The 11,318-nt window shown below is 43.2% G+C and overlaps 1 protein-coding gene across 3 annotated transcripts in view; it reads right to left on the reverse strand.

Annotated features, from left to right (window-relative positions):
* TMED3 (transmembrane emp24 protein transport domain containing 3) overlaps positions 1–11,318 on the reverse strand; it is a 77,191-nt gene that overhangs the window by 57,638 nt on the left and 8,235 nt on the right. For 2 of the 3 annotated variants that reach the window (XR_001006441.1, XM_011983714.1), the window contains one exon: positions 8,682–9,537. The exons of the other annotated variant lie outside the window; for it this stretch is intronic. Coding sequence is in view for 1 of the 2 variants with exons in the window: in XM_011983714.1 (XP_011839104.1) it covers positions 9,301–9,537 (237 nt within the window). In the remaining variant the exon portion in view is untranslated. Of the gene's footprint in view, positions 1–8,681; positions 9,538–11,318 lie in introns of those variants that run through there. 3 annotated transcript variants of the gene reach the window in all.

Consider the following 11,318-nt stretch of genomic DNA (forward strand, 5'->3'; position numbering starts at 1 on the left):
CCTTTTCTTTTGAGGTCTTATTTATGAAATCATTTCCCAGACCAATGTCCTGAAGTGTCTTCCCTTTGTTTTCTTCTAATAGTTTTATCATTTGGGGTCTTACATTTAGGTCTTTGATTCATTTTGAGTGGATTTTTGCATTAGGTGAAAGATAAGGGTCTACTTTCATTCTTCCACATGTGGATTTTCAGTTTTCTCAGCACCATTTATTGAAAAGACTGTCCTCCCAATGAAGGTTCTCAGCACCTTTGTCAAAAATCAGTTCACTGTGTTATGGTTTGGGTTTATGTCCCCATCAAATCTCATGTCAAACTGTCATCCCCAATGTTGGAGGTGGGGCCTGCTGGGAAGTGATCAGATCATGGGGGCAGATTTATCATGAGTGGTTTAGCACCTCTTGGTGCTGTCCTCACATTCTGGTTGTTTAAAAGTGTATGGCACCTCCCCTCTTGGTCTCATACTCCTGCTTTCACCATGTGAAGTGTTGTCTTCATGAGTAAAAGCTCCCTTAGGCCTCCCCAGAAACAGATGTTACTATGCTTCCTGTACAGCCTGCAGAACTGTGAGCCAATTAAACCTTTTTCTTATAAATTACCAAGTATTGGGTATTTCTTTATATCAATGTGAGAATGTACTAATACAGCTATAGATACGTAGATTAATTTCTGGGCTTTCTATTGTGTTCTATTGATCTATGTGTCTGTTTTTAGGCCAGTACCATGCTGTTTTGGTTACTACAGCTTTGTAGTATACTTTGAGGTCTGGTAGTGTGATACCTCCAGCTTTGTTCCTTTTGCTTAGGACTGTGTTGGCTATTTGGGATCTTTTGTGGTTCCATATAAATTTTAGGATTTTAAAAATATTTCTGTAAAAAGTATAATGAGTATTTTGATGGGGATTGCATTTAATCTGTAGATTGCTTTGGGTAGTATGGTCCTTTTAACAATATTAATTTTTTGATCCATGAGCATGGGAATTTTATCCTCTTCAATTTTTTTCATCAGTGATTTGCAATTTTCCTTGTAGAGATTTTTCACATACTTGGTTAAATTTATACCTAGGTATTTTATTTATTTTATAGGTATTATAAATGGGATTGCCCTCTTGATTTCTTTTTCAGCTAGATTATAATTTGTATATATAAATGCTACTGTGTTTTGTATGTTGATTTTGCATCCTGCAACTTTACTGAATTTGTTTGTCAATTTTAATAGTTTTCTAGTGGAGTCTTTAGGTTTTGCTAGGAATAAGACCGTGTCATTTGCAAACAAGGACAATTTGAATTGCTCCTTGAATGACCTTTATTTCTTTATCTTGCCTAATTGCTCTGGCTAGGACTTCCAGCACTGTGTTGAATAAGAGTGGTAAGAGTGGGCATCCTTGTCTTGTTCCAGCTCTTAGAGAAAAAGCCTTCAGCTTTTCACTGTTCAATATGATGTTAGTCAAACCTTAGCTGTTTAGTCATTGCCTTTCTTGGGGTGTGGTGGGGTGAGGAGGTGGGGAATGAGCACCAGGCATCTATCTCTAAATAGCCATCCTGTTGCTGTCATTTTCAACATTCTACTTTTATATTTTTCATATATAGCATTTCTACTTGGTTCTTTTTATGACTTCTTGTTACAGCAAAATATTATTAAAATATTCTCTTGTAGACTTTATGATGCTACTTAAAAAAATTGTGGTCTACATGTGTCACACCAAGTGTCAGGTTCCAGCCCATGCTGAGGTCCAAGGGGAGTGGGTGGATGGGTGGCAGACAGCAGGAAGAACACTCAGGGGGCTGTAGGTAGGTGAAATGTGGTTTTGTTCAGCAGCTCTCTCACGCTATCCGCCTTTATCTCTGTTACCTGCTCTGGCTCTGCGGCTCCTGTGGCTCCCACACTTACAGCTGCATTCCCTGGCCTGCCAGGCTGCCTCTCCCTTACAGGGTCAACAGCTTCACACTCTCTCTCTCTGGGCACAAGCTGTATGTGCAACATCAGCAGGGCAGTTCCACCTTTTACAAACAGTAGTGGCTCTGAGCCCAGTATGGGCTTACACAAACGGGCCGTATAACAAGTGGAGTTATGCGCCTGTGCGCTAAACTTGCTGAGTCACTCTGGCCAGGATGTCTGCCTCTGCCTATTCTTGACCAAAGCATATCCATTTACTTTACAACATGTTCTAGTGATTCTGCTATAACGATATTTTGTATCCATTTGTTGTATCCCCTGCAGTCTAGCCGTTTGGGGCTGTGAGTCATGCTCCCATGAGGTCTGGGAATGTGTATTGAGAAGGACTAAAGGCCAGGCCCTGGTTGGCGTCCAGGAAGGGAACCCCTGGACAGAGAAAATCACAATGGAAAATTCCCATTTGCTAATACTTGACAACTTCATTCAAAGTTCACTTTAAACTCTCAAAAACAACCACTTTGGAACAAAATAGTGGCCTTAGTTTTTAATCCACCACCCCTGGGCATTAAAAAGGGGAGGACAAGGAAGACTGGATTCCCACCCAGACAGGGTCTTTCATCTCTACCTGCTGTTGCCCCACACAGCAACCAGCAACCTGGGCTGTGCCACTGAATCCATGGCAAAGGGGGCGGCTGTTTTGTTGGGTGTGTGTGAGTAGAAAGAAGGAAATTCGTTTTTGTTTCAGACCGGTATTGTGCTAGGCACATTCGCATACAGGATCAAACAGCAGGGCTGGAAGAAAAGTTGAAGTCTTTTTCTCTAAGAACTGGAACAAGACAAGGATGCCCATTCTTGCGGGTGCCTTAAGACAACACATGGGAGAGGCAGGCACAGAATGGAAACGTTTTTCCTCCAACTTTGCTTCTGAGTGCTCTCCAGGGGCCTCTGCCCCCAGGCTACAGTGTCCTCCCACCCCTCCCCACAGACCCCTCTTCCAGTTTCTTACAGCTGTGTGTGTGAGAGAGTTCCTCAGATACAGGCTTCTCTCTTGCTTCTATGGTTTCTCCAGGCTTGATTTGGAGGATGGTCACCTTGCCAGATCACTACCTGAAGATGACATAGGGTCTTCGTAACTTATCCTCGCCCCCAACCCCATCCAACACATACACTTACCCCACTGTTCTGCAGTTCCCAGATGTCTGTCCACCAGGTGCAATACAAACCCAGCACATTTTGGGGTGCTGGCTGTGAGCATGGCTAACCCAAAGCTCGTGTCCCAGGTGCAGCCCATCCAGGCTTTAGACCTGCTTAAGGCCCAGTTGCTTTGCAGGGAAGTCAGGGGAATATATTAATTTTAGTTAATATTTTAATTGCCTGAAAGATTACTTTATAAATTAAAAGGAGAATGGGGTTTTTAATTTTTTTTTTACAATTAAAAATGCAACTCAAATATATTCTCTTTTCGAGGGCAAATGATATGAGAAGCCAGATTGTCATCAAAAGACTGCTTGGTGATCCTAAGAGGAAAAGTCATGACTTTTTCTTCTCCCTGTATCACACAACCCACTGGCCCCCTTGTGCTTCTTTCCTTTTGCAATGGATACAGTTACCAAGAAAGGTGACTTTTTTAAACCAATGTTGAATCAAATTCCAAGAGAAAGTAACATGTTTCCACATTCACTAGAGAGCTTGAGCAGAAGCAGCTTCATTTTCTATGAAAAGCAGAACAGTCTCCAACAGTTTATATGTCATTTAGGAGTTCATAACTGTATTATATTTACTTTTACAGCTCTTAGAATTCTTACACAAGCCCCCAAATACATAGAAAAAGGTATGGTCATTGGCTGAGTGCTGCCACCCTAACTAACCCCAAGGAAGCAACTGTTTTCTATTTCATTTTAGAAGGCTTGTGAACAGATAAAATGAACCATCCCTCAAATGACTATAGCATATAACACTGAAACTACAGGGAGAAGCAAATAAAAGCTGTTGAATTGCCAGTTCCAACAAGAAATAGCAAGAATGTTTGACAATACATTCTCATAGATAGATCTAGACGGCCAGACTCTCCCAGATACCATCACATCAAGTTTATTTATTAGTGTTTTGCTGGGTGTGTGTGAGTAGAAAGAGGGAAATTAGTATTTGTTTCAGACCAGTATTGTGCTAGGCACATTCGCATACAGGATCAAACAACAGGGCTGCAAGACATACACTGAGTACACAGGTCTCTGTGCTTGAAGGATACACTTGCACATTTAAAGGAACACCCAGCCTTTTCCCAGAATTTCCCAACCCAGGGGTGGTTATATGTGTATCTGCAGTTTCGTTCTAACCATGCCTGTTTTCTAGAGTTTTAGTTCATTTAGGCTACTATGACAGAATACCATAGATTGGGTGACATATAAATAACAGAAATTTATTTCTCACAGTTCTGGAGACTGGGATGTCCAAGATTAAGGCATTGGCAGATTTAGTGTTTGGTGAGGTCCCACTTTCTGGTTCATAAATGGCTGTCTTGTCACTGAGTCCTCACATGGCAGAAGGGGCTAGGGGCCCACTATAGTTTGGATGTTTGTCCTCTTGCCAATCTCATGTTAAAATCTGATGCTAGTGTTGGAGATGGGGCCTAATGGAAGGTGTTTGGGTCATGCGGTCAGATCCCTCATGAATGACTTGATGCTGTCCTTGCTGAATGAGTGAGCTCTTACTCTATTAGTTCCCACAACAGCTGGTTGCTAAACAAGGCCTGGCACCTCACTGCTCTCTCTTGCTTCCTGTCTCACCCTGTGATCTTTGCACACTGGCTTCCCTTTGCCTTCTGCCATGAGTGGAAGCACCCTGAGGCCTTCACCAGATGCCCCCACCTGCAAAACAGTGAGCCAAATAAACCATTTTTTCCTTATAAGTTACTCAGACTTGGGTATTCCTTTATCGCAACACTAAGCAGACTAAAACAGGCCTTCCCTCAGGCCTCTTTTATAAGAGCACTAATCTCATTCAGGAGGGCTCCACTCTCAGGTCCCACCTCCTAATACCATCACCTTGTGGGGAAGAATTTCAACATATTAACTGGGGAGAAACAGAACAGTCAGTCTATAGCACCTCGAATCCACAAGTGATTGTTCCTTCCTTCTTCCCTCCCTCCTCCCTGTTTTAAGTTGAGGAGAGTTTAAGGGAGGAAATATTTACAAAGGTTGGGCAGGGTTAAGGCAAAGCCCCAAGACTAGCAATAGCTAAAAGTTGTTCCCATCTCAGACGTAAGGAGGCCAAGGGATGAGTCTTTACAGAACCAGAGAGAACATGGAACAGGTGGTCTTGCTGTTAATTAAACTAGAAATCAATGCCACTGCCCAGGGGCTGTGACAGCTCAGGAGCCCCTTTTGAAGTGATAGGAAAAAATGGTTTTAATAAACTACGCATTTCTGGACACCCCTCCAGGCTATTTGATTCTAAGCTTCCTCTTTGAGCTATTTTTGCAACTTTGTGTTTTCTCCACATAGCATATCCTTTTGGATTACTGATTCTAGCCTGGTTCGATGTCTTTGAGCTGTTTTACAGCTCTGTATAAATGTGTCTGTCCTTTGAATTATCTTTTGAATCATTAGGACATCTGTCTGGTTCCTTCATTGATTAGTACATAAAATAAAATCTCTAACATGCTGTGATGGTTAATATTAGGTGTCAACTTGATTGAAGGATGCCTAGATAGCTAGTATTGTTTCTGGGTGTGTCTGTGAAGGTGTTGCTAGAGGAGATAAACATTTGAGTCAATGGACTGGGAGAGGATGACTCACCTACCCTCAAAGTGGGAGGGCACCATTCAATCGGCTGCCAGTGCCACTAGAACAAAGCAAGGGGAAGAAGGTGGGATAAGATGGCTTGCTGAGTCTTCTGGCTTTCCTCTTTCTCCCGTGCTGGATGCTTCCTGCCCTTGGACATCAGACTCCAGGTTCTTCGGCCTTTGGATTCTTGGACTTATAGCAGTAGTTTGCCAGGGGCTCTTGGGCTTCTGGCCACAGTCGGAAGGCTGCACTGTGGGCCTCCCTACATTTGAGGTTTTTGGACTCGGACTGAGCCTTTACTGACTTCCTTCCTCCACAGCTTGCAGAGGACCCATCGTGGGACTTCACCTTGTGATCCTGTGAGTCAATCTCCTTAATAAACTCCCTTTTTAGCCGGGCGAGGTGGCAGGCGCCTGTAGTCCCAGCTACTCGGGAGGCTGAGGCAGGAGAATGGCATAAACCCAGAAGGCGGAGCTTGTACTAAGCTGAGATCCGGCCACTGCACTCCAGCCTGGGAGACAGAGCGAGACTCCATCTCAAAAAAAATAAAAAATAAAAATAAAAAATAAACTCCCTTTCATATATACATACATCCTATTAGTTCTGTCCCTCTGGAGAATGCTAATACAGGCGTTCATTTTATATTTGTATAACACTTATGATTTTATCCTTCTTTGGAAAATTATCTTTCAACAAAGAAAACGTCACCTCCCCACTAAAGTTATCCTGTAGAGAACGCCCTGCAGTAAAGTAAAGTTGCCTGGGCCTCGAGGATTAAAGCTTTCTTATACACAAAGCCATTTTACTACTAGACAGTTGCATCGCAAAGGTTCAGAGTCAGCACCACAAACCGACTCTTGGTCTTTGGAGTCAAGACCAGCTTGCCAGTGCAGATCCATAATTATTTTATGGGGGATCTCATCCCAGAAGCTCTACTGTCTCTTAAAATCTATGGTATGGAGCAAACCAATGCCATTAGACAATTTTTGAAAATCGCTCATAATAATCCGGAACCTCAGTTAGAATCAGAGGTCCTATGTCTTTTCCCTGGGAGATTCTGCTTCCTATGTAAGCTAATAGATGTGCTTCCAAATTCCACCTGTCAGCTCCATCCAGGCCTCAAATTTAAAGGGATTTTACTGAAAACAGGGCAAATCCTAATTCTGTTCACCAATGCATAAGCCCCAAGTCCCTGGCCAGTAAAAATACTCCCTTCTGCCCATTTTACAGATGAGGAAATGAAGGTTCAGAGAGGTTCAGTATCTTACCCAAAATGGCACAAGTAGCACATAGCAGACCTGGATTCAAATCCAGAAAGGTCAGACACGACCCAGTCCTCTTTCTACTAAACTGCCAGTGCTGACACCCTTTTCACCAAGCTGCCCAGATGTCAAGGAAAGAGTCTCTCCAGAAAATCCAGATGCAAATAGCATTTCCTGTTTCTTTTGCTTAAATATCCTCTAAAAGCACTTGAGAAACTCTAAGGCCTCATACATTTTTAAAGCTGACATCTAAAATATTTCATCATGAATTTAAATAGTGACAAAGGAGATAATTTCTACCATATATTAAACCATTACTTTTTGAAAAATTACATCACTTTTATCAGTGGATTCTAATTACCAAGATGATTTGATACCCATCATCATCCATAAATAATGCTCAGAAATTTTCCATCTTTCTCCTTCCTTCTTAGAGTCATATTTCCATTTCATCTTTCTTATGGAACTGTATTACTCTGTTTGAAATTATATAGAGTACCCTATTGTATTTCTCTATAACAAAAAATCTTCAATTTCAAAATGTTTCATATGCTGTTTAACTGTAAAGCTGTAAGTGTTAAAAATATTTCTTCTGGATTGGGTAGTTATTACAACTGTTATTAGTACCTAATTGATCAAAACATAAACACTGCATAAGCAGTACGTTTTATTGCCAACCTTATTTCCTAAATCAACCAGTGGGGCAGGGTTTTTGTCCCCTCAATGAATCTACATATTTACGGATAAATGATTACAAGGTTATATAAATAAAACAGGTATCACCAGCATTCCTATTTTTGTTTTTCAAGGTTGAAAGAACCTAGTTTCCACAAAAAGTGGAAGACAACGTGAGTTTTAGTAAAGCTGTGTCCTTCAATCCTTTAAACTCCTTTCTCAGTGCTTGATAAAGATTACATTCAGGCTGGTGGTTCCCTCAGAGGGTGAAGGAGAAGGGTAAGTAGAGAGCATTCCAGAAGCAATGAGTCATGTTGCAGTGCTTAATCTAGGTAGCGGGAGCATAGGATTTTTGTATTGTTTTTCACTTTAGACGTATTTCACCTTAGAAATATTTCGTAAGTAACCTTTTATATATACCCAGTACTTAATTCTAAAATAAGAGAAAAGAAATATCAAAAACATATGAAAGATAAGCAATATTTATCCTTCAATCAAGCTAAATAAGTGAGGTTTATGGGGCATCTTTTTAAAGAGATTACTTCGCTTCCTTTCCTACAATGCATTAATGCCTATCAGATGGTACAGGATTTCAGATTTGATAGGTTTCCTTTAGCGGAGACGTTGTATCTTCCCTCCAGAGCTACTGCACAGACACTTGATGGGTATGCATTCATTTCTTACCAATGGGCAGGAGAACTAAGGGCAAGTGAGACGGTACCATCTTGAAGAGTGGTTGGGAGGGACTTCACTGACAATGTGCCTTTTGGTCAGAAGGAAATGATGGAGCAGCGCATGCAGATATCAGGGAGAAGGTATTATCACAGGAAACAGCATTTGCAAAGTTCCGTTGTACAACATGGTGTGTGACCATGTGAGGAGACTTCCTATTTTGTTTTCATTCACCTGGGAGGAGTGATTTCTTGCCCACTCTATATATCTCTGCACAGCACCCTCTGGACCTCTCTAGGTACTCTGTCTCACACTCTAATTATTTATGCACACACCCATACTCTGCAGTAAGCTCTAGAGTCCCCAGAAAGGGGACAGAAATAAATGCACAAGTCTCCAGGATGCTCACACTTCGTTTTTATTAGCCACAGTTTCCCACAGTTTTCTACCTCCTAGGAAATACACAGCTCACTAAGGGCACCCAGTCACCATTCTGTCCTGCTTGCATGGCTGACACTGTTGCTCACCTGGGGTAAGCAGATCTGCAAAGTTGCCCAGGGCCTGGTATCCTCAGGTACAGAGAACCCCAGGGGAGGAAGAGCCAGAACTTAGAGCCCCTTTCTTCTCCACATGGGATAGGACACCCAAGACAAATGACCCATGCATCATGAAACAGAGGCAGGGCCCTGAGCTGCCCAAAAGGCCTGGGCACTTGGAGTTCCTGCTACCAGCCAGGCTGCTGAAGCATTGCCTGCCCACCCTCCCACAGTGGCTAATCCCTAGCCTAGTTGTAAACATCTTTTCAGTGCTGCACACATAATGCAGTCGGATGCCTTCTGATTACTGGTCTCTGAGACCTTCAGCTGCTGAGGTGCAAGAATCAAGCATGGGCATGAAAGGCAAAGGGCTACCACAGCAGCATCGTTCTGCCTCCACCCTGGGCTACGCGCCTAGGAGACCTAGGAGAGCTGCTCCAGGCTGGGACATGAGGGGCCCTAGAGCAGGAGGCCAGGGCTAGGAGTGGACTGCCCTGCTGATGGGTCGTTTTTCTGTGAAGAAGCTTTTCAACAGTAGCACCTGACTGAAGCTGACCACGAACAGGGCAATCGTCTCGCCGATAGACCAGTAAGAGACTCGGCTATTAAGGTCTTCCGCTCGGGCCCGGTCCTGGGCCTCCCGCAGCCGGTAATGCGTCTGGGAGTCAATCACCGTCTTCAGAGCCTCATGGATGGTCACGCAGGCGGACTCCATCTGGGCAGGAAGAGAAAAGCAGTCACGCTGCTAACCCATAGACATATGTGGGATCCAGCAAACAGCAAATGCTGTCGTCAGCATCCTAGGTGACATCCACTGAATGCTAACTATGAATCTATGCTAAGGGTTTTACATGGTTTTATTTAATCCTCACAACAAGCCTCATTGAGGCTCAGAGGGTTAAGTAACTTGCCCAGAGTCACACAGTTAGTATGTGGCTGAGTTAGAGTCTGAGTCCTGAGCTTATGCTTTCAAGCACTGCCCCATACTCTCTTATCCAGTCCTTACAATACCCCTGATAGGCATGGATCATTACCCTCACTGTTAATGAGGGCTTATCCCACATACAGATGAGGAAACTGAGGCTCCAAGAGGCTACACGAATTGCCCAAAGTCACACAACTAATAAACAGCGAAGTGTGAACTAGACCACAGTTGTGTTTGGACTCTGAATCCACTGCTCATGTTCATTCTATTATGTAATTGCTGCCTATAGTTTTATGTATAAATACAAACACGTGAAGACACATGCCTCATGTACATAAGCACATACACACACATGCAAAGACACATATATATAAACAGGCACCACGTAGACACGTACGCTTATGTGTAACACATACTACATCATAACTTTCTTTACCTGCAAAAATATTCAGTGTGGTAGGCAAAAGTCTGAAAATGTCCTTCCCACCACCACCAAGATCCCCTGCCCTAATTCCAGAAAGCTGTGAATATGATGAGCTGTCACCTCTGTGACTGCATCATGTTAATATTGACACAGCTGACCTGAAGATGGGGAAGTTATCCAGGCCTGATTTAATCACAGGAGCCCTTAGACACCAAGAGCTTTCTCCAGCTAGTTGCAGAAGAAGTCAAGACAGTTTCCAAGCATGAGAAGAATTCAATGTGCCACACTGGCTTTGAAGGTGGAGGTGACCACCTGCCAGGACCAGAAAAAGGCCTCCAGGAGCTGAGGGTACAACAGTCAGCAAGGAAATGGGGACCACAGTCCTACAACCACAAAGAACTGAACTCCACCGACAACCTGAATGAGCATAAAAGCAGATCCTTCCCCAGAGCTTCCAGGTAGGAGCCCAACCTGCCACCACCTTGACATCAGCCTTGGGAGACCCCAAGCAAAGAAACTGGCCACCCTGCTCAGGCTCACACCGTACAGAGCTGTGCGGTAATAAGTGAGTATTGCATTAAGACACTACGTTTGTAGTAATTAGTTACTCAGCAATAGACAACTAATACATTATGCCCGTGGGAAAACGTTGAGTTCTTATTCAGAGGCAGCCTCTAAAACACCATGTATCCAAGACCTAGAAAATTCTATCCTATCAGTGAGTTCTCAGGCTAGAGGAATTCACAAAGCATGCACCAGACACTTACTTCAGTTCCCAAACTCCAAAGGCAAACTATTTGTAAAGTACAGTACAATAAACTAGAAAAGACTAAGTCACTCTGTGACCTCCCTCCCCAAAACCCTTGTTTCTCTCTCACATTAAACCACTTCCAGAAGACAAACAGGAAACCACTGCCAAACAGTGGTGTTACCCTTACTTGCCTCATTGGGTATCCTTAACTCTGGGCCACTCTAGGAGCTGAACTAGACTATGTAAGGAAGAAAAAACGCTTCCCTTCAGCCTCTGCATTACAGGGCAGCAGCTTCCATCTTTCTGGCAACAGGTCTACCTCCCAAAGCTATGGGACTCTCCTGCACACCGTGGAAGGCCCTCTCATCCTGGTCCATGTGTAAGAAGTGGTGAAAT

The sequence above is a fragment of the Mandrillus leucophaeus genome, unplaced genomic scaffold (assembly GCF_000951045.1).
Source record: "Mandrillus leucophaeus isolate KB7577 unplaced genomic scaffold, Mleu.le_1.0 Scaffold254, whole genome shotgun sequence".
Lineage (NCBI taxonomy): Eukaryota > Metazoa > Chordata > Mammalia > Primates > Cercopithecidae > Mandrillus > Mandrillus leucophaeus.